The sequence below is a fragment of the Elephas maximus genome, chromosome 11 (assembly GCF_024166365.1).
Source record: "Elephas maximus indicus isolate mEleMax1 chromosome 11, mEleMax1 primary haplotype, whole genome shotgun sequence".
Taxonomy (NCBI): Eukaryota; Metazoa; Chordata; class Mammalia; order Proboscidea; family Elephantidae; genus Elephas; species Elephas maximus.
The window spans coordinates 62,751,042-62,774,052 of NC_064829.1; the positions used below are offsets into that span (position 1 = coordinate 62,751,042).

At 37.8% G+C, this 23,011-nt stretch overlaps 1 protein-coding gene across 1 annotated transcript in view; it reads right to left on the reverse strand.

Moving 5' to 3' along the window:
- Positions 1-1,460: 1,460 nt before the first annotated feature.
- MBD2 (methyl-CpG binding domain protein 2) overlaps positions 1,461-23,011 on the reverse strand; it is a 62,241-nt gene continuing 40,690 nt past the window's right edge. Inside the window, exons 4-7 of the mRNA XM_049900353.1 lie at positions 14,145-14,235; positions 12,613-12,790; positions 5,638-5,776; positions 1,461-1,973 (exon numbers count right to left, since the gene is read on the reverse strand). Of these exons, the coding sequence (XP_049756310.1) occupies positions 5,650-5,776; positions 12,613-12,790; positions 14,145-14,235 (396 nt within the window). The 3' untranslated portion in view covers positions 1,461-1,973; positions 5,638-5,649. The remainder of the gene's footprint in view (positions 1,974-5,637; positions 5,777-12,612; positions 12,791-14,144; positions 14,236-23,011) is intronic.

A 23,011-nucleotide genomic window follows, 5' to 3' on the forward strand; every position in this document is an offset into this window, starting at 1 on the left:
AAGATGATGAATTTCATTTGGGACATGTTGTCCTAGGGTAATACTGGGAACACTCTGGATTTATGGGATGGTCCCCAGTTGGACACCATGTAATGGCTTTCATATCTTGTTCTCCACCTGAGCAAAGGATATGAGGAAAAAAAAATCGAAGTTTTGTATGTTGTGTTTTTGTTTTTACAAAAGCTGCTGACAAGAACTTGAATATTTTGCTTGGATTGTTTTGTAAAAACATTTATGGCCACCAAGGTGAAGTCATCCCAAGTCTGATTACAAATGAAGAGTCACGAACTTGGGGAGGATGAGAAAAGCCTTTGGATGTCCGTTCTAACTAGTTAAACCAGCTCTTAAAAATAAATCGATACTAACCCCCACCTCACCCCACTTGGGACAGTCTGATGGGCACCAACGTTCTCTCTGCCAATAGTCCTCCCAGATCCTGCAAGTGTCCCTGTTCATTCGTCAGCAGGACTGCTCCGAGGAAGTTGGTGGCCTACAGGCCAGGGATCAAAGTTGAATGTAAATCAGGAATTCCAGGAAGGGGCTATTTATATAGTTTAGTACAGACAAACAGCAGCCTGAACCTAGCCAGTCATATATAGCTTTGACTATTTCCCTCTTCTTTGCCTGCCTTGGGGACTGGAAGGATGTTGAAGGTAGTGGCAGTAAAATGTGCAGGTGACACTGATGTGGAATTGGTCACCTCCTTGATCACATCATTTCTGGGTCTACTTTAAAAATAACTCAAAGTTAAGGAGAAACACATAAATCCTTCTTATAGAAAGATCTTATTTGTGCTCTATTCCTCAAAAATTGCTTAAATTTGCTTATAACCACCTCCTCCCTTCCTTGGCATCAGATTAATTAAAGTTTGCTTTGCTGAAGAAAAAACAAACTCATTTAACAATGCTATGCCAGTTTTAGTCATTAAATAGCAAGGAATTTAAGTGGTAATGGAAGTTATGCTTATGACTTTCAACAGAAAAAAAAAAAAAAGTTAATACTTTGGAGGCCAGGTACTGACTAGTTAAGATTCATCAAGCAACTCTGCCTAGAGGCCGCCGCTCTCTGTGCCAAAGGGTCTGACCTTCATCTGTTACCTCAGTAAGCTAGTGAACATTAGAAAGTGCAAAATGTTCTGGGAAAAAAACGAACACAAGCTTCTAGTAGCATCCAAGGGGTACTTGTGTACCTTACTCACAGTCAAGCAAAGAAAAAGACTTATTTTATAGAACTATCAGGAGTACTAGCACATGCTAGGGAAAAGTTAGAAACTCTGGTGAAAGCAGCACAATTCTCCTGTATCTATTCGGAGGCATACTGCCAAAGTATGAACTATCTCCACCACCTCCACTTCAAACCTAAGGCCCAAGGAGCAAAGCTGAGTGTAAATCGGGAATTCTAAGGAGGCGGGAGGGCTATTGATTGTGTGTGCTCTGTAACAGAAAGAATTCCAATCAGTCTGTGAATATAATCATTTATTTGTCTTTACAGTGATGATGGAAGAATGTACAGGTGTCCTCTTTCAATAGAAGTATAAAAATCTGTTTATATACAGTGAAGTCACAATAATCTTTAATTGGGAAATTTATTTGGTACTCCTGATCCATTCATATTAAAACCGGGGGGGGGTCCATTCATATTAAAACCGGGGGGGGGGGGGGAACAAATACTCCATGTGAGTGCTGCTTTTCTAGTAGATTGCACCTAGCATCAAAGCTCAGCTTCATTTGAAGGGTCCTGCTTGATATTAAAAAAGACTACTTTTAAGTCCTTGGACTCAAAATAAACATCATTTTTTTTTTTTTTTGAATAATAGATATATACATCAAAAATACATCTAAAAAGGCATTGGTTAGTGCTATTAAAAAGCTCTATATGTTCGGGTTCATTTTTTCTTACAAACCAAACCCAGTGGAAACATTTGTGTTGAATTTCTAGGAATTTGCTCTTGGGGAAAGTCAGTCGACAGTTACCTGTAAGGAAACAAACAAACAAAAATAAAGCTTAAGTAGTTCAATGATTTCTCTGGTAAGTGGTCTGCAAAGCTGGAAAAAGTAATTTGAAACTAAATTTCACTTAAAACTATATGTTTTTAAAGCCTTAATTAGCATTCTTTTCAGCACAGCTTTTAGCTACAACACTTAGTATATAAAAAGCTTCCAGCCTGTCCCTTCATTGTTTCAAGTGTTTTATTCTGATAACAACCTTTAATACCCATTTATGCATTCCTTTGTATGCTTATGTAAATATTTTCTATCCACAATGAACCAAATGACCATTAAAAGAGAAAGCAAAGGGGATACAAATGAAAAAACATAATTGATACAGCCAAATCCAAACATATTTTAAGAAAATTCAGGAAAGTTTCTACTTCTAATGATATATTTTACTTCTCAAATATTTCATTTATTTTACTTCAGAGCATTTATAGATGATAGATGCTTAACCTGGGCCAATGGTACTGTGCAATAATAAATTAAACTGTTTATGTATTCAATACTATATCTCATTCATAGCTAAGTATTTTAACATCTTTGTCTTTTATAGTTACCTTCTCCTACGTTTGTCAGATAACCTGGGTATTTCCCTAAAATTGTTTTTTTTTTAAGTAACACAGTAAATCTCAGCCAGTTATTTTTTATATATATATATATATATTTTACAATCCATCACGCTAATAAGCAGCGTTAGAAGGAACATGATGAGGTAGCCAGACGTGAACAGAACTGTTACCTGAAGACTCAGGTTCCATCTCTTACCAGCCATATGAACTTGGCAATGCCCCCACCCTTCTCCAAGCTGACCTGTCCTACCTATTCTACGGGTTATTACAAACATCTAATTAAGTCATGTGGCAGTGCTCTAATTTATTAAACACTTTAAGGGCATATAGGGCTAAACTGAGTGAGCATGGGAAGTGTAATTTTTATCATTAAGAAGTACTTCTAAATTGTCTAATGGCCTAGTAATACTGAAGCCATTCTCAAATTTACTGTACAACATACATAATATGAATCTCCCCACATTCAACAAGCCACAATGGCTACTTTTTCAGAATCAATAAAAATTACTCACCCAATATTAGTTTGTTACTACCATTACTCACATTTGTTCAAGGCAGTGAGCAACTGTCAGCTTTTATAAGAACAAAGTGCCTAGGGTCTAAAACACATGCTTGCTGACGTAAGTTAGAGTGCTGGCTTGATGTCAGTCTGCAGAGTTAACCACTATACCCACTGCCGTCAAGTCGATTCCGACTCACAGCGACCCTATAGGACAGAGTAGAACTGCACCATAGAGTTTCTAAGGAGCGCCTGGCAGATTCGAACTGCCAATCTCTTGGTTAGCAGTCTTAGCACTTAACCACTACGCCACCAGGGTTTCTGTCTGCAGAGTTAGGGTCTAGTAAAACCTCAATTAGATGGCCTTTAATTATCCTCAGTTGTCTTCAGGAGAAAAGTCTGAGGTGGGAAAAAGGCTAAAAAGCTTCAAGAGAAGAGGAGGGCTTTCCGAGAATCAGTTCTGATTAAACAAACAAACAAAACAAAACAAGCTTCAGACTTTTCTTTGAAAGACTTTACACATACTAAGTACATTCATCAAAGCCCATAAAACACACCCTTGTCAGAGTGGAAAACGAAACTAAAACTGTCAACATATCATCTTCCTGTGCTCAAAAAGAAAAAAAAGAATTACAACAGTACTAGCCTAGATTCACACGCTTCCGTATGACCAAATGGTGCTGCTATTGCTCAACATGTAAATACAGGACATTATATTTATTGCCTGATTTCTGCATCGTTGTGGCACGAGCCACTCTCTGAATTAAGACAACGGCACTCACGGAAAGGGGAGATTGTGTTAACAATTAAACTCATCTTCCCTACACCCCTTACCCCAATCTGTGCCTCAGCCAGTCTTCTCATCTCATCAAACAGGACTACCGTCCACCCAGTGGTCGTCCCGGCCACTCTCTCACATTCACGTCCAACTACCTGGACAAATTGATTCCACCTCCAAATACATGTCTACCCTTTACTCTTTTTCCACATCCACCGCCAGCACCCTGTGAAGTCGCCATCATCACTTGCAGGCCTACCACAATAACCTCTTCACTGGTTTCCAGCTTCCAAGCTTGCCCTACTTCAATCTTTTTTTTCTTCCCTGCAGCAGCCACACAGATCTTTTAAAATAAGCAAATCTGGTCATGTTGCTCACCCTTTTGTGATTCCCACTGGTTTTAATGACAAAGCTCAAAATCCTTAGCGATGACCCACAGGCCCTGCATGACTAGGTTTATCTCCCACGCGTTCCCCTCACTTAACTACATTCTAACCACACTGCTCTTTTCTCAGCTCCTTAAAGGAACCAAGCTTTGCCTTGCTGTTTCTTCTGATGGAACACTTTTTACCCATTTGTCCCCTGACTCACTCCTACTCACCTGTCAAGGCTCAATGTAAAAGTCACACCTCAGAGGGGCTTTATTTGGTTAACCCTTTAAGCCACATTTGGTCCCCTGCTATCAGCTCTCACAGCACCTTTATTTTTCCTTTACAGCACTTATCACAGCTGGTAGTTATAGAGCTAGGTGAGCGTTTGTTTACTATGACTACACTATAAGTTCAGTGAGTGCAGGGACTGAGTGGGTGTGTTCAACACTGTATCCCCTGCAACTAGCCCTGAACTGGAGAATGACTACCAGGATACCACGCATGTCCACCAGACTGAAAGGAAGGCTTCCAACAGAGCTACAGAGTTAGAACGCTCTCTCTTATCATCTCTCCCTCTCAATCTCTCTCTTTTTTCTCTTTCCCTCCTCCTGTTCCTCCTTCTTGGTTTTGGCTTCAAAAGAAAAAATAATCAGCTTATGGGGTGCAGAAACTAAGACAATGCCTGCCATAGCTAAGCAGGGTACAAGTTGGGAAGCAAGATGCTACATAAGCCCTTAGGGGTTTGAGTGTTATCGTCTACAGGGAATAGATCCCCAAATGGAACGAGCCTTATATGTGAGTTTATTATTTTTTTAAAGTAAACTTAAAAAGCTATGGAATCAAAAAAATTTTTTAAGGTAAACTATTTATTATACTTCTAAATACTTCCATCTTTCTTGTTCTCCCTGCATCAAGTCGTGCTAAGGAAAACCTAGACAAAGGGATGGATTTTGCCTACTTTGGGGCCATAATTTTAAAGAGGGGACAGCATATCCCAGAAAGCTAGTATGGTGGAGATGACAGCCACCTTCAGAGAGAGAGGACACCCAAAGGGGCAGTCTGGACTATGAGGGTGGCCATTCCTCCCTACCTGGCATAGTCCTTTTCTTCCTCCAGAGCTTTTCTGCAGTAACACCTTGGAAGTTTTCTGTTTGGTTTTCATAAAGGAAGCTACATCCCTTGCAAGTGGCTACAGGGACGTGAATGTTCTCACAATGAGAACAAGAGGATTTAATAATTTATATGCTCCGAGTACGAAGAGAGGGCCAGACAGAAACGCATGTGTAACCTATGCAGGGACACAAGTCTGATGATCACAAAGAAGAAGCCTCTCTATTCACCGCCCAGACAGGATATATAAGGGCAGTAACAAGACCATAAAACATCTTAAGTTCCAGGTCTCTCTCTCCCGCTGGTTGTAGTTTACCTGATCATATTCTTATGCTTCATCTCCACTGTCCATTTCAAGATCCATCTCTTCTGTATCAGCAGCTCGTGACAAGATGTCTGCCATCAGAGCTTCTTCCAATTTCTTACGCACTTGTTGTACTCGCTCTTCCTGTTTTCTTTTTAAAAACAGAATAAAAAGACACTAAAAATTTGGCCGATAGGGAAAATATGAAGCCGCTACTGAATTCTTATCTTTACTTCAGAAGTTATTAAATTCTTAAATAAATAAATAAATAAATAACACTTCTCAGACTTTCCAAAGTTTGCTTCTACACTCACAAAAACAAGTCACCCAGGAGATGAGCCTTGCCAAAGGGAAGGATATTCAAACAGGCAGTTACTCATCTCACAGAGAATTGTAGTAGGAATAGATTTCAGTAACCTTTTTCTCAACTTTAAGAATTTCAAGAAGAAGGAGATTTTTTCTTATTGTTGTTATTTCTATGAGGGATAATTAGAGGGTTGCTATGAGTCCAAATCAACTCAAAAGCAATGTATTTGGTTTGACAGGTTTTTATAAAGGATAATTAGAAATAACTTGGAAGCAGATCGAATGAAGAATAGAATAAAGAAGGAAGAGAGGCTTGTGCAATGAAGCACTGAGAAAGATGGAGGAAGCAAAGGCACAATAAGCTGAGATTTGGTTTGGCATTCTATGACCGTGTCTCAGTTCTCAGGCCCAAGGGCAACCTGTCATCATGAAGGAACCAATACCTTGTGATCCTGGATACCAAGGATAGAAACTGAAAAGCATCTCTCCCATTGAGATGAGCTGAGTAGGCTAAGCACATGCTACTCAATGTATTTCACATCCCAAGCATCTTGGGGATTGCAACAGGATCTCAAAACTAAGAATTAATAATTCTAAGTCATAAAAAAAGATTCTGAAATACCAGTTGGGGATCAAGGAGCCCTGGTGGTGCAGGGTTAAGCACTCAGCTGCTAACCGAAAGGGTGGCAGTACAAACCCACCAGCCACTCAGCAGGAGAAAAATGTGGCAGTCTGCTTCCATAAAGATTACAGCCTTGAAAACCCTATGGAGCAGTTCTACTCACCCCTACAGGGTCGCTATGAATCAAAATTGACTCAGTGGCAATGGGGTTGTTTTTTGTTTTATTTTTTTATAGTTTATTGAGGTATGTTACACATGTTAAAATTCACCTGTTTAAATTGTATGATTCAATGGTTTTTAGTATACTTGTGTAACCATCACCATAATCTAATTTTAGAACATATTCATCACCCAAAAAGAAACTTCACACCCATATACCCATATAGTAGCTAGTCGCCTAGTACCCTCCCCTACCAGCTCCTGGCAACCAGTACTCTTCTTTCTGTTTCTATAGATTGGGACATTTCATACAAATGGAATCATACAATATGTGGTATTTTCGTATTTGGTTTTAAGAATATCTTATGTTCAGATTCACCCTCTGGTGCTGTATGTTGGCTTTGATTATTGGAGTCAAAGAAATGTTATCTGCTTCTTAAATATGAGATGAATCCTGATCAAAAAGATGAAAAATATGGAACAGAATTTCATATTCTTACAGAATCCAGACTTACTGGATCTATTAAGACTGGAAGATCCCAGAATCTATCACTCTGAGGAAATCTTCAAACCATGAACCAAAATTATCCCCTGAAGTCATCTTTAAACTAAACATCTATTTAGCTAAATTAGTAAAGAATATTTGTCATGAGCATTTTGCTCTTTTAAAGAATTGTCTATATGAAATCAAATTGTCAACAGTAACTCTAAAGCACAGATGAGAAGTTTAGGGGGTAGTGAGTCTAAGTCAATAGTGGTAAAATACCATGGGTAGAGACAGCAAGAATGGTGACACGACATGAAGAATGCAACCAATGCCACCAAACTGCACACGCAGGAATTGACGAATGGGTACACATTCTGCTGTGCACACCCCCACCAAAATTAACAATGAAAAAACAAAAAAAAAAAAAAAAAGGAAGAAGAGTTATCTGGATTAAGACTGAACCAAGGGATGAGATGTGCTGTTTCCGTGAACGTCGTTGGGAGGTATCAGAGATGTTTGCTGGCAGTGCCAAAGATGGCACCCCCATCTCAGTCCTCACCGGGAAGACATGCCAGGGCACCAGGACACTCGGAGGCCTGCCCTGCTCCCTATGGGGCTTACAGTACAGCAGCCTTCGCCTATCGCCTGGATCCTGAAAATGCTGTGGACAGCAAAACTGGGTTGGCAAGATTAAGTTCTCACAGAAAAGAGGGGGCCCAGGGTAAACAGCAATATCGGCATTAAAATATTTAAGCAGTTTTTTTTTCTTTATGGAAGAGTATACACATAATACTTTAAAATATATAAACTGTACAAAAGAGTATGCAGTGAACGACAATTTTCCCTTCAACTCCAGACCCCCATGCTTCCAGAAGTAAACACCATCACCCATGTCCTGTATTCTTCAGAAACAATCTGTGTATGTACTAGAGTGTATGTATGTCCCCTTTTCATTTAACACAAACTGAAGCTGACTTTACACATTTTTCTGTACTCTGATTTTTTAAAAAAACTTTTTATTTTGAAATAATTTCTGATTTATGAAAAAGTTACAAAAATAATACAAAGAATTTTTGTATACCCTTCACCTAGATTTCACAAATGTTAACATTTTACATTGATTTAATCTCTTTCCTATGTATGCATATATGTGTATAAATAGATAGAAAGATATACATGCATATACATATATAGGACCCCTGGTTGCACAATGGTTAAGCACTCAGCTGCTAACCAAAAGGTCAGCAGTTCGAACAATGGGCTGTTTTTTGTTTTGTTTTTTTTTATTTGGGGAACAAGGCACGGGAAAAACATACTGGTATGCAGTTTAAATTTGAAAAAGCTAAACAAATTTGAGTGTAGCTCCCTGGCAGAGCATAGAAAGGATGCCTATGACAGTTCTAGCAAGCAAAGCATGGTAAATAATAGTTCACATCCAGAGCCAAGTAAGGGTAAGAGGTTGAAGAAACACAAGAGAAGGGAGAAGGCTGGTAAATAAAGGTCGCAGATAAAACAAGGAAGGAAGAGAGGCAGAGCCACAGGTAGGATGGTTAGCGTTGAAGAGACCAGATAGTTCATCTCCTGAGACCAGAGGGAAGGATAGATGCAGAGTGGGAGATGAAGCAGTTCAGTGACAAGAGATGTGACAAGTAATACTGAGCTCTCCTGAAAAAAAAAAAAGTGATTTTTTTCTACAAATAATTGAAGAAGAGAGAAAGTAGCACTGCCCCAAACCTTGGACAAAAAGGTAGGACAGCAATGTTATGGATGACTCCATTAAAAAAAATTCATGAAATACTCACTCCCGGGGTGCTGAAGCAGCTGGAAAGTTACCTTGACTGTACATACTCTAGCAAACATTTCTCTTTATCCAATGATCCAACATCCAAGGCAGTGAAGTTCACATATATTATGAAGCCATAAAAACTTCAGAAACCATCTTTATTAAACTCCCAAAACAGCACAAAGAGTTAAGAGGTATAGACTTCCACTTTTTAAATGGATCTTCAAAATAGGGTAGCTGTTTCTTAGTCTGCCTGAGTTTTGCAGCCTCTGTCATAGCAGAAGATACTAGAACTCAACACATTCTCACATAATAGAGTAGGGTCAGGAAGAAAGTAGTTGTTTTGCCTTTGGCTCAGAGACTCAAGGCTATGACAAATGGAATATGTCTCAGTGGCAGTCCCTCATACCTAACAACGAAATATTAGAGTCTGCACAATTGCGTGAGAGTTGTCCCAGTAGGAAGATAGGAAAAATGGAGGGAATGGAGCCTTTGGTGAGAGAGGTATTTCTTAAAGACTAACAATTGCTATTGATATTGAGTATTACTTTCCACATTTATGAAAGCTTAAATTAAAGAATTTGCCCTTTGTGTAGGAAAAATTCTAAGCCCCCAAGATTCTTGCTTCTGGAATACATTCCTTGTCTAATCCTACCCCCAAAAGTTTAAGCAGAACCTGTGAATATGATAAGATATCATTCCAAAATTATGTTACTAATCAATTGACCTTGAATTAATTAAAAGAAAGATTATCCTAACAGGCATGACTTATTAGGGAGGACCCTTAAACGGGGCTTCCTGAAAGAAGTGTACAAAGGCATCGGGAAGGGGCCATGCAGCAAGGAAACACAGGCAGCCTCTAGGAGCTGAGTGCTGTCACCATCTGATAGCCAACAAGAGGACAGAGGCCTCAGGTCTACAACCACAGGGAAGTGAATTCTGCAACAACCTCGTGAGCTTGAAAGAGGACGCCAGCTCCAGAAAGAAATGCAGTCCAGCCTACACTTTGCTTTCCACCTTGCAAGACCTAAGAGAGAACCTAGTCACACCGTGCCCAGACTTCTGACCTACAGAACGGGCAGGTGAAAATGGGTGTTATTTTAAGCTGCTAAGTGTCTTAGAATTTGTTACGCAGTATTAGAAAATAAATACACCCATGGAGAAAAATATGATCAAATATATTGAAAAATATATATTTCATGTGGAGATCTTCAGTTGAAGGTTTAAAATAAACATAATACTAGCTATGCAATTAGAAAAAGAGTAACAATTTTATTTGCAGCAATTTATTTTGAACCTGTACTACTTCAGCAGGAAATGTTTGCTTAATAATTTTTTACAATAATTAAATCAAGTGAACAATTTGTTAGACAAGTTAACCCTAAAAGGAAGCCATCTAGATGTGGTTTTGAGATTGTTTACTATCAAAAGATGTGGTGCTGCAGTCATCAGCAGTCTCATGCATCACTCAGACAACCTCAGTCAATACCCATAAAGACCTACTGGACATGGGGGACATCTAGCTCAATTGGTATAACATAGTCTATAAAGAAAATATTCTACACCCTACTTTGATGAGTAACGTTTGGGGTCTTAGACATTTGTCAGCAGCTTTCTAAGATACCCCACTGGTCCCACCCCATCTGGAGCAAGAGAGGATGAAGAAAACCAAAGACACAGGGGAAGATTAGTCCAAAGGACTAATGGACTATGACTACCACGGCCTCCACCAGCCTGAGTACAGGAAAACAGGATGGCGCCTGGCTATCACCACTGACTGCTCTGACAGGGATCACAATAGAGGGTCCCAGACAGAGCTGGAGAAAAATGTAGAACAAAATTCTAACTCACAAAAAAAAAAAAAAAAAAAACCAGACTTACTGTTCTGACAGAGTCTGGAGAAACCTGGAGAATATGACCCCCAGACATCCTTTTAACTCAGTACTGAAGTCACTCCTGAGGTTTACCCTTCAGCCAAAGATTAGACAGGCCCATAAAATAAAACGAGACTAAATGGGCACATCAGGCCAGGGGCAAGGATGTGAATGCAGGAGGGGACAGGAAAGCTGGTAATGGGAAACCGAAGGTAGAAAAGGGGAGAGTGTTGACATGTCCTGGGGTTGCCAACCAATGTCACAAAACAATATGTGTATTAACCATTTAATGAGAAACTAGTTTGCTCTGTAAACCTTCATCTAAAGTACAATTAAAAAAAAAAAAAAAAAGGAAGACAACTACACAATACTGGGAATCATGGCCTAGTCAAGTGGACAGGAACTTTTGTTTTTGGCGGTGGCGGGGGAGAGCTGGTGGAATCCCTGCTGATCAACTTGGGTACTCTTCCAAGTTGGAGAAGAATTGGTCCTTCTCTGCATTTTCTTCCTCAATGGTAAGCACGATCCAAAGAGCAAATTGATCGTCTCCTTGATTTTACATTTTGTTTTTCTTTAAAAATAAAGCTGATCATAAATCCCATGAAATCAAGGCATATGAATACAACTTTGAATCATTTTATCTTTATAAAAGGAACTACTTCAAAAAAGGGTTTTTCAATTATAACCCTAACTAGATCCATGCATTTAAACACATTTTCATGCCAACTTTTTATGGCTTTAGAAAAACCAAATACAAGTATAAAATATATTTTAAAATTATATGATTCAAAAATGCCATCTGAAAAAAAAATAGCTTTTTTTGTGAAAAAAAAAATGCCATTTGCTGGATTTGCCTAGGAATTGATTTATTCAGAGGATAGAAAGAGTGAAGTATACAAACTCCCATTTTTAAAGAAAATACAGTATAATACGGTGTCACTATAAAGTAATGATATTAAAGTTCAAAAACCCCATATGAGAATTTATTTCCGGTCTTCTTCTGGAAGAGCTGTACTTCTTCTACTTATTGTTTGCAAACAATATCTGAATTGAATGTTTTTCTTTTTGCTGCTAAAAACCTAATTTGTGGCCCAACCATAGAAAGAGGGAAAGACGTTAAAAGACGCAGCTTCTGTCCTCTCCCCATTCCTGGCTCTATTTAATGGCTTTATCCTTGTTCAGCTTTCTCATTTGCTTTTCATCTTGCTCTACTGTGTGTGTGTGTGTGTGTCTTTGGAGCCACTTTAAATCTTTACTTGGAACAAGGTAAAGATAAATAAATCTCTAAATTGAAGGTTAAATGAGGTAAACATAATCAAGATAAGCAAATGGAACTTTGAAAACGCAAATGAGCTTAAGGCAGCGTAGCTATGGTCTGCTTTAAAGAGGGACTGGTTTGCAGACAGGCCAATGGAGGGAGCAATCACAAAGGGCATGACTGCATGAAAGGGTTCTTTAGAGTGCGAAGTCAGAATCCAAACTGCAAAAACGATGCTTACTGAGTACAACTGAGCTGGTGCCTGTCCTTCGGACACGATCGAAATGAGGTCTCTTATACACAGCACTTCTACCTTTTTGAACCATGCATTTGTTAAAAAGGCCCTGTACCACCTTCCATGCTTTTCATGAAAGCTCTGTTTTAAAAAAAAAAAAAAAATTATAGCTTTCTGGTTGATTCTGGCTAAACCTAATGGACAATATAAAATTTATCCAAATGTGAAACCCAAATTTTTGAAGTTATGCTAAACTGCCTTACCTAATGTCTTCATCAGTGACAATGAAAGCTTTGCAGAGGGGTTGAGATGTGTTAAGCCAAACAGCGGGGTTCTTTTCCACAGCAGCGGAGACTTGCCCTGTAATTGGTGCGGAGCTCGTGTGCAATGCACTGGCAACAGCAGATAAAAGGGTCTCATCGTTACTACCTGGACCAACTCCTGCAATTAGAAATACGCACTAGGTAAAGGAAATCTATTGCTGCACTGAGCAAACGTCATGCAACCTTAAACAACTGAGATGTTGACATTCATTTGGGATCATCCCTTTACAACTGACGTAAGTCAAAGCAGCAGAGAACACCATCATACACACTTAATAGTTATTAGGCACCAAAGAATTAACAGTAAAGAAATAGTAATAAAATAGCTGAACATTCTAATAAAACCTTAACATAACTTTAAAATACATTTTCCAAGGTACTAAACTTTTAAGAAGTTGGCTTCCTTTCCTCAAGCAAGGTCAATTATTTTAATGATTTCAGTCTCTTTTAAAGTCATTATAATGAACTCAAGTATCCTTATTAATGTATTCTGAGGGTTCTGGAGCAGCCTCTCCTTGAAGCTTTGAACATCAATTTTCAGCGACATCTCAATGCTTATCTCTTCGCTTCAGGACTTCAGTGGAAAAGCCAATGCAAGCTGTAGCTGCAGCTTTAGTAACTTTTTCAAACACCTAACAAAACTGATTTGAGGGCAGCTAATAACAACAACAACAAAGTATCTAAATTAATAGAATTAATAATTGCACGCCTTGGCTATTTGTAGAAGACAGGCACCATGGCCACATTTAAATTCAGTGCTTAAAGTCCTGAATTTGTTAAACTAGTTAAAGCAATGATTTCCAAGAACATAAACGGATGAGACAATATTCTAACCGTAAGACAGAGAGAGGAGTTTTGAGCGAACCAAAATATATCAAGATTCAGAAGCCTAAGTTCTAAGACTTGAAAAATAATGCTTCTCTGAGATGTAGAGTTCATTATGATGTGACAGGTAGACCAGCAACTGAGTTTTCCACCCGAGATCTCACTCATGGCTGTTACTGGACCAAGGTGTACTCTGTTGCCACTGCTACTTACAGTAGCACTTCATGGAGGGAGAGGTGGAAGCAGAGCTCTTAGTTGTTCTTTTGGTAGGAGGATGAGAGAAAGAATGAGTGCTGGGGCAGGTGTTGCTTCAAGCAGGAAGCTTGGGACATTCTGCTGCTCATCCTCATTTGTTGCTAAAAGCAGCACATGGTTAACTGACGTGATGGCCCTATCGTCAGCCAATATCTTTACACGGAAAAAAAATCTTGGGTAATATATTGGACTGAAGCATCCCTGCAACATTCAAGTTTTTTATGTACCTTTTCCCTGGGTTTACTAAAACAAGAGGTATGTCGTCCAGCAGGGCATACGGTCCCCCGGAGCAGGGACCTTATCTCAATCATTTCTGAATCCACAGCATCTAACACTGCCTGGCGCACAGTAGGTACTTAATAAATATCTGCTCAACTGAACTTCGATAATACCTTGAAGACCTTTAGGTAGTTCCATGGTTTTTATAATTTGTTCTGTTACATCTGATGCACTAAGTCCTTGTAGCCTCTTCTCCCAGAAAAGCTGTAAGGCAAAATAGTACTGTTAATAGATATATTCTTGAAACAAGAAAGTAGCACATCGATGCTGTTGAATAATGAAATTGAAATCATTTCAATAGTCTCCTAATTTTTTCCTTATAAAAATCTGGATGATACTCCAAACATGAATTATTTTTATAGGTCATAATTCTTTCAAGTGACATTACTGAAAACATGTTTTCTTATTTTATGCGACCTATTCACTTTTACAGTACTATATATTGTTACACTGCTGTACGCTATAAAGAGTTCTTTATAAAAATATTTCTAATTTGTCAAAGATGCATTTGGCATGAAATTTTAATGTTACAATTTATAAGGTAAAAGAAAAAGAAAACAAATTATATTATCTTTTATTCAATAGCATTAGGCAAAGAGTTACTCCACATATGTGATTTTTCCAAGATAGTAAAGCCCCTTCACACAATTTAAGAGGAAAAAAGACCATTTTTTAAAAAAATGGAAACCTTTCTAAAATGTCTTACATACTTCCTTGCTTTTTAAACTGGATGTCACGCTCATAAGTGACTTTCTCCCTGTTGCACAGGGCCTGGGTTGCCACAGTCACTCAGCAGCGCCAGATCATCATCACGGGCATCGGTGAGGGTACAGAAAAGCTCTTCACACCCTCCGGGACTATGAAAGTACACAGTTGCTTATTCAAACACTAAATGGTCCAAGACAGCTAGTGTTTTTTGATCTTTATATCCTTTTTATTCTTTTTTCTCTCTCCTCATAGTTAGCTATCACAGCTCACTAATACCATTCATCCATTCAACATATATTTGTTGAGCTCCTACTGTGTGCAATGCTTGCACTGTGGTTACGACAGTATATATGAGAGACACTGTCCTTGTCCTCGAGTCTCATCTCTTTTCTATTCTGCTTGGCATTTACTACAGGCCAGGATAACTCCTTGGGACTCTCTATGTGTCTTTTATCCTGGAAACCCAGGGCCCGTCACATAGTAGGTCCTGAAAAGTATTTGTGGGAATGACTGGAAATAGGAGTGATTGTTACCTGAAGCCCAGCTCCATGTACTTCATCTATCTTAGAGTCCCAGAGGACAGACAAGATGGGGTGTTAATAAAGCTGCTTCTTTAGGGAGATGAATGATGAAATCTCTTTACTGAGAATAAAACTAACCCAAAATACAATTGCAGTGTTTCCTTAATTGACCTTTGGGGGGCAATTGTTCAACCTGCCTTATGAAGAATATCCAAAGAGAAGGACGAGCAAGAAACAGGGATCACAAACCACAATCCTCACAACCAGTCACAAACACACACCTCTATTTTGATGCACTGGCAACTAAGGCTGATGGTGTTTATTACTACTGTTCTCCTTCACACTGAGCTTAATAAGATATACTCTGAAGGGGTTAGAGCTCTTTTGGGGAAGTCAAAACAAGACAGGTTAGGAAAAAACAAACTAACTTGAGGATCAATCAAAATTCAACAAATCTTCTTTGAGTGTCCATCATATGCCAGGCATTGAGCTGGGCCTCAGGGATGGTTAGGTAATAGGAAAAATGACGATCCCTGCCTTCTAGGAGTTTACTGTTTGGTGGAAAACAAGCACAACTGTATAAGACAGACTATGGTAACTGCAATAATGAAGATAAAAAATTAGCTACAAATGTCTTAAAACTTCCTCTTCTCCCTCTTACCCAAACCAGACTGCCACTCACCTGGGCCCAAAGACAGCTGGGAGTACTAGGGCAGGCAGGACCAGCTACATAATTTGCAGAGCCCAGGGAAAAATGATAAAAAAAAAATATATGAATCCCTTGCTCAAACTTATTAAGAGTTTCAAGATGGCAGCATCAGAGTATTAAACCAGGCATTGGGCCCTTTTAATTAAGTCCAGGGCCCTATGCAACCACAAAGGTCACCTGCCCATGAAGCCAGCCTTAGTGATGAACATAGTGAGTTTGTGGGGAGGAGGAAAGAAGAGTGAAGAAAGGAAACTCTGTGCTGTGTAGCAGTACTTAGGGAAATGCTGTGATACAATACCATTCTGTGAATTCTTAAAAGAGGGAGGGCAACAGAAAAGAGTTCTGGTTGGATCTATGCAATACAAAGGACCCTCCCCTTAATTCCTTGTTAAAATAACCACCAGCCAAGGACTTTTCGTGCTTGTCAGTCCTCATTTGGAAGAACAATGAAAAGGATCACTACCAAGGCTCTCCACAGTTGAAAAATATAGGTAAGGAAGGAGAGACACTAGGAAATGAAGAAACCATAAGGGGAGCGAATGGATTGAAGGTTAAAGAAGGATCAAAATCTTGTTCTATTTTAAAGCCCAGTGGATAACATGGGTAGCTTTTAATTACGATTTCCTGAAACTATTTTTTTTGTTGTTGTTCCTATTTTTACTCCATCTATTTTCATGTTGTGGTGACAGTAAAACTTAGAAAACTTCAAAAGGGCTCTGAACTTCCTTCAAGAATAGAAGGTAGGAGGGAACCAGGAAACACAGGCTACTACATTTCTGTTCTGCAGTGAATCAAGAAGGGAGGGGGGAAAAACCCCAACCAGCAGCAATGGTCCAGCAGGGAGTTTCTCAATCTAGGCATTACTGACATTATGGGTTAGATAATCCTCTGTTGTGGGATTGTCCTTAACATTGTTGGATATTTAGCAGCATCTCTGGTCCCTACTCACCAGATGCCATTAGCACCACCCCAACTGTGACAACTAAATTATATCTCCAGATCCTTGCCAGATGTCCCTAGGGATGGGTGTGGGGTGGGTGGCTGGGCATCTCTGGTTGAGGACCACTGATTCAGAGAAAGAGAAAGAGAATGAGAAGTTTAAATGGTAGGTGACTAGAAATCACAGCAGAAACAGAAAGGAGACCCCTCCACTGGCAAACAGCATCACTGCAGCCAGCTTCTCCCTCCTTAGCTTTCAAGAGTCTCTATCCCAATAGCTTATTCCTGAGCCTTACAAGAACCACCATAAGTGGCTTAAAGCTAGATGCCTCTTTTTCACTACCAGACAACTGGGGAGGAGAGGAGGAAAAGGGGAGATCTACTAGAAGTGGGGAGAAATATATCTTACCCTTACAAGTTGAAATTCAAGCATTTCCTGATAGAAACATGGTTATAAACTAATTATTTTAATAATTTAGACACACTTTAGATTACATGGTCTTTTATGGGTCAGTATGGGATGTTAGTACCATTTAGAATATTGTTTATACTCTAAAATGTAGAGTTCCAAACAGCTGAAACATGAATTTTTGTAGCATAACCTATAAGTTAGAAAACATCCATCTATAGATTTCGGAAGGAGCTCTGAGTTATTTACCACAGGATGAGGAATCACACACATGTGCAAATCTGTCACTCACTACTGAGAAGCACACAAATCTACTGAGAATGCCTTTAGGTGTTCAAGTACAGGTATAGCAACAAAATAAGTCAGGTTCATTTTGAAGGTGTTAATTTCCATAAATTCTTAGTATATAGCTAGGAGTAGGACCTGAGCAATTCTAAACTAAAAGCCAGAGAAAAATCATCTCACCAAACTGAGCCATACAAAAACTTATTTTAGCCTTCATATATCATCTTAAATGCATCTTTTGAAATTATAATCTCCAGTGGAACACACTGACATTTCAATAATGAAAACTAAGCAAATTAAAGTTCATCTAAAACTCCTATGTATCTAAACTCCTATTTCTTACCACTTATGTTAAATTCCATAAGCTGAATAGTAGCCCCTAAGAAGAAAGTAAGTAATAAATGACTCTACAGCTAACTAGACAAGATAGCAGCTCAAGGTTAAGGGTTGAACCTCTTTAAATATCCTCCCTTCCACCTCAGATTTCCTCTGAACCATCTGACATTTCCATGTTCTCATCTCTTAGCTCAGAGGAGTCAGTATCCTGCCACCTTTCTAAGATTATCCCTACACCTGTGCTCTTATCACATCTTCTCCTGCCTTCTCCTGATTTTGCTCCATCAATTCACCCAACTTCTCCTCTCCTGGGGCTTCTTTTCCAGAAGTGATGAATATACTCAAACACTGACAACCTTAAAAATGTCCTTATCTATACTGCTTCTGACTCAAACCACCGCAATCTTACATTCTCCACTTGCAGAAAAACTCTCTCATTGCCTCACCTTCCATTCATTCTTTTCCTTGTAACCTGAGGTCCCCCCCTACCATTGTATTAACACTGACCTGCCCAAGGTCACTGTAACTTCTAAGTACCAAATCCAATTCCTGAATCAAGTCTCCTTTTTCCCTACTTTACTGTTGCTTTCACCTACAGCCAGGGTACTTATGAAAGTTGGCCCTTTATGATGGGCCTCAGCACATTGCTGTATTCTACCACTATTAAGCAACAAATGACAACTTCTAACAGAAATTGTCAAAGAATCAAGACTATAAGAATTTTTCTTTTTTTCTAGTGAAAAAATACTTAGAATACATAAAATAGATGATATACCATACCTCTTAAAGTATGTGAGGACAAGAGTGCGAATATTTTGGAAAACAGAAGAACCAAAGTTACCATAAAATGTCACCATTTTAAGAGTTTTAGTCTGAACATCTTCATCTCTGTCAACAGCATGACGCTAGAAACATAGTTAGCCCTCACATGTTTGTGTAATGAATTTGTGTAAATGGAGTACGGAGTGGTGCAGTGGTTAAGAGCTTGGTTGCTAACCAGCAGCAGTTCAAATCCACCAGCCGTTCCTTGGAAACCCTATGGAAGAGTTCTACTCCATCCTATAGGATTGCTACAAGTCGGAATCGACTTGATGGCAACAGGTATGCGGTAATAGAGCACTGGTTTGAGAGCTAAATTCTTAGGCCTGACTCAACTATTAAGTAGATTTGCCATCTTAAGCTAGTCATTTAATCTCTTTGCATGTATCTTCACTAGTAAAATAGAAATACTAATAATTGCCATATCTAATCTATCTCAAAAAGGTTACCAAAACACTGATAAAATATGTGAAATTTCCTTGAAAATATAAGTTTTTCACTGAATTGCTCAGAATAATATTATCTAATATTAGGATTTCATAAATTTAATGACTATCTCAGTCACTTTCCTAAGGGTTTTACCAGGTCTAATCAAAGAACAAAAGGTCTTGTCACTTATTTGTAGACTAAAACAAAGGTGCATTTTATATTCACCAATTCATGGAAAGCTAAGTATGCAAGACATTGGGTTAGGGCTATACAGAAGAACCTTGTTTCCTGTCCAGAAGGAGTTCACTGTCCAACTTATAACTGTTCTATTTTAAATCAGCCCCATATTATATCTGAATTGTCTAGTTATGGTTGGCAAAAACTATCTAACTTAAATACCATGGTTTACAAACACCAAAAGTCAAACATAAGCTACCCCTTTATTTTTTCAGGGTGGCCTAGGAAGAAAAGACTAGATAATGACAAGAAAATTATGTACATCAAGGAAAAACTTGATTCATGTGGCTATGCAAACTATAATGTGATCTGTTGTTAAAACACAAAAAACCAGCTGTGGCTGAAGAAGATGGAAGATTGCAGCAAAAGGTAAAAGTAGGGTTGATCAAGATGGCAGTGCAGTAACATCTGCTACATTTGTTTGTCTAAAACTTGACATGAATGCTCTCTAACTTACACAAAGTGGGCATGTAGTTCTTCTCAAATGTCTGAAAAGGGAAGCTTATCCTAAGATGACCATGGAATAAGAGTGCTCAGTCATTGTACCTCAGAAGTACTTCATATAAATACCCACAGAAAAAGTTATTATAATAACGTTCTTATTAACACATACACCCATACAGGGACTGAGACATGCTCCGTCACTTTCACTTATGTGTCACTTCTCCAGCATACTTGGAATTATTTGTTCAGTGTTTGTTTTCCTTAGCAGAGTGAAAGTTTTATGAGGAGCACGTCTGACTTTTTTGTTTACACAGCATCTGCAATATAATCAGCAATATAAGATGCTGAATAAATGCATTAATGATTTCAAAACTCATTCAATTGCAGGAACACTGATCTCTAATAGAGAACTATTGTTAGTTGCTTACCAGAAAAGATGCCCTTCAGAAAATCTTTCTTGAAACTAATTTCAATCCAAAGAAAAACCAAACCCATTGCCATTGAGTCAATTCCGATTCATAGTGACCCTACAGGTCAGAGCAGAATGGCCCCACAGAGTTTCCAAGGAGCATCTGGCAGACTTGAACTGCCGACCTTTTGGTTAGCAGCCGTAGCAGTTAACCACTACGCCACAGGGGTTTCCACTAATTTCAATAGTGTAACTTAATTCCTCACTTTTTATAACCTGGATATTAATAGATACCATTTCCCTTTTTAATACTAATAAATCAAGAAAGAGAATATTAAATTAGAATATCAATTTAATATCAATAAAGAAATAGGATACATATGCACTAAAGTATGACGCTAAGCAACCACTAGAACTAAAATCAAGTTATAAATCCTCTAAATTACCAGAAGGAGAAATTTAAATGGAAAACCCAGAAATAGAGCAAAGACTGAAATACCAGAAAATGAAAACAAGAAACGGTATATGAACACAATGATAGATTTAAGACCAAACATATCTGTGATATCAATAAATGCAAACTCACTTATAAAAGAAAAAAAAAAAAAGACCCTCAGATTAGAAGAAAAAACAAAACTCAACCATATATTTCATGCAAAAAAAAAAAAAACTAAAAACAAAGGGACTCAGAAGGGTGAAAATAAAAAGAAACAGCAAGAAAATACAAATATGAAAAAAGCAAAAATCCCAATATTTTTATAAGTAAGATTACTTCAAGGCAACAAGTTTGAAGATAAAGTATAATCCCTTAAATTAACTAAATTCTAAAAAAGATAAATATCTCATCAATAAATTTGATGATAAAATGGAGTTTGAATTTCCATGGCGAAAAGTACATGTACAAACTGAGTTCAAAACTTGTTAAGAAAGTCTTCCCAATACCTCCTCCACCTTCCATCTAGACATTACCAATATCAGAAAAAAAGGGTATCACGACAGACAATAAAAGCATTAAAAATATTATAAGAAAATTTTATGAACTTATACTAAATTTGAAAATTATGTACCTCAAGGAAAAACTTGATTCATATGGCTATGCAAATTATAACGTGATCTGTTGTTAAAGGAAAATTATGAAATACGCAAATTCCTGGAAAAATACAAGTTATCAAAATTGGCATAAGAAGAAATAGAAAATATGAATATTTGCCCCTTTATCTAGCAAATAAATTCAATCTATAATTAAAAACATTTCCATAAAACAATATTAGGCTGAGAAGACTTCACAATTAATTTTCCCAACCATTTAAAGAAAAATACTGATCTCACACAAGCTCATCCAGGTAATATAAAAAGAGGGATCACCTCCCAGCTCATTCTACAAGGACACAAAACCTTAATACTAAAACATGACAACAAAATTACCAGAAAAGAAAAATACAGGTCAATCGCACAAATATAATGCAAAAAATCTTATGCCACCATGGCTCCAAACAAAATAATATCAAATCTAAACAGTGATAAACAAAAGTGATAATACATCATGACCAAGTTGGGCTTACTCCAGGAATTCAAGGTTTGTTTAACACTAAAAAAAAAAAAAAAATCAAGCAGTGCAATTCACCACATAAAAACTCTTTACCGTAATTAATTATTTTAATAGAATAAATAGCTAAAATCATTTGGTCATCTCAATGGAGAAAAAGAATGATACAATTCAATACTTATTCATGAAAAATATCCTCAGTAAACTAGGAAAATAAATGAATTTCCTTAACCTGATAATTCATGAAAAAATCTATAGAAAAATATTTAATGGAGAAACAGTTAAAATATTCCCTGGTATCATGAATGAGACAAGGATACCTGCTATCACCTCTTCTATTCAAGACTGTATGAAAGCACTAGCCATGACATAAGAAAAAGGGAGGGGGGAAAGCAAAGGTTTAAGGATTAGCAAGGAAGAAATAAAATACTTATTTGTAGATAACATGTTTGTGCAAGTATAAAGTCCAGCAGAATCACAGGTGATTAAAAATGAATTTAGGGAGATCACTGAATACACGGTAAATATATAAAACTCGATTTATTTCTACAAATTAACAGCAAACAATTAGAAAACAAAAACTTTAAAAACTGATACCCCTTACAAAAAAAAAAAGCATCAAAAATATCAAATATTTAGGAATCATCCTAAAGATGTGCAAGATATCCAGACTAAGAATTACAAAATTTTAATAGAAGGATATACAAGATTTGTGGATTGTAAGACTAAATATTGTAAGAATATACAAGTTACAGATCTCACAGATTTCACTATACATTTAAATCCAAGCAGGTTTTAGAGGAAAATGGATAAGCTGAGTCTAAACTTTATGCTGGAATATAAACAGACAATATAATAAGCAAGACAATCTTGATCCAAGAATAAAAAACCCGGAAAACTTATAGTACCAAATATCACGAATTTTATAAAGCTGCAGTATTTTTTTTTTTCTTTGCAGTAATTAAGACATTGAGGTATTGGGAAAGAATAGGCAAACGGACCAAGGGAAAAGCATAGAGAGTTCAGAAACAGGTTCGCGTATACAAACAGAAGAAAAAAATAGAACAGAGGGACCAAGAACTGACTCTGACATACACAAACACTTCATGTATGACAAAGGTGACAGTGCAGAGCAATGGAAAAAGAATGGTCATTTAATAAATGTGCTGGGCCAAATGGATATTCATAT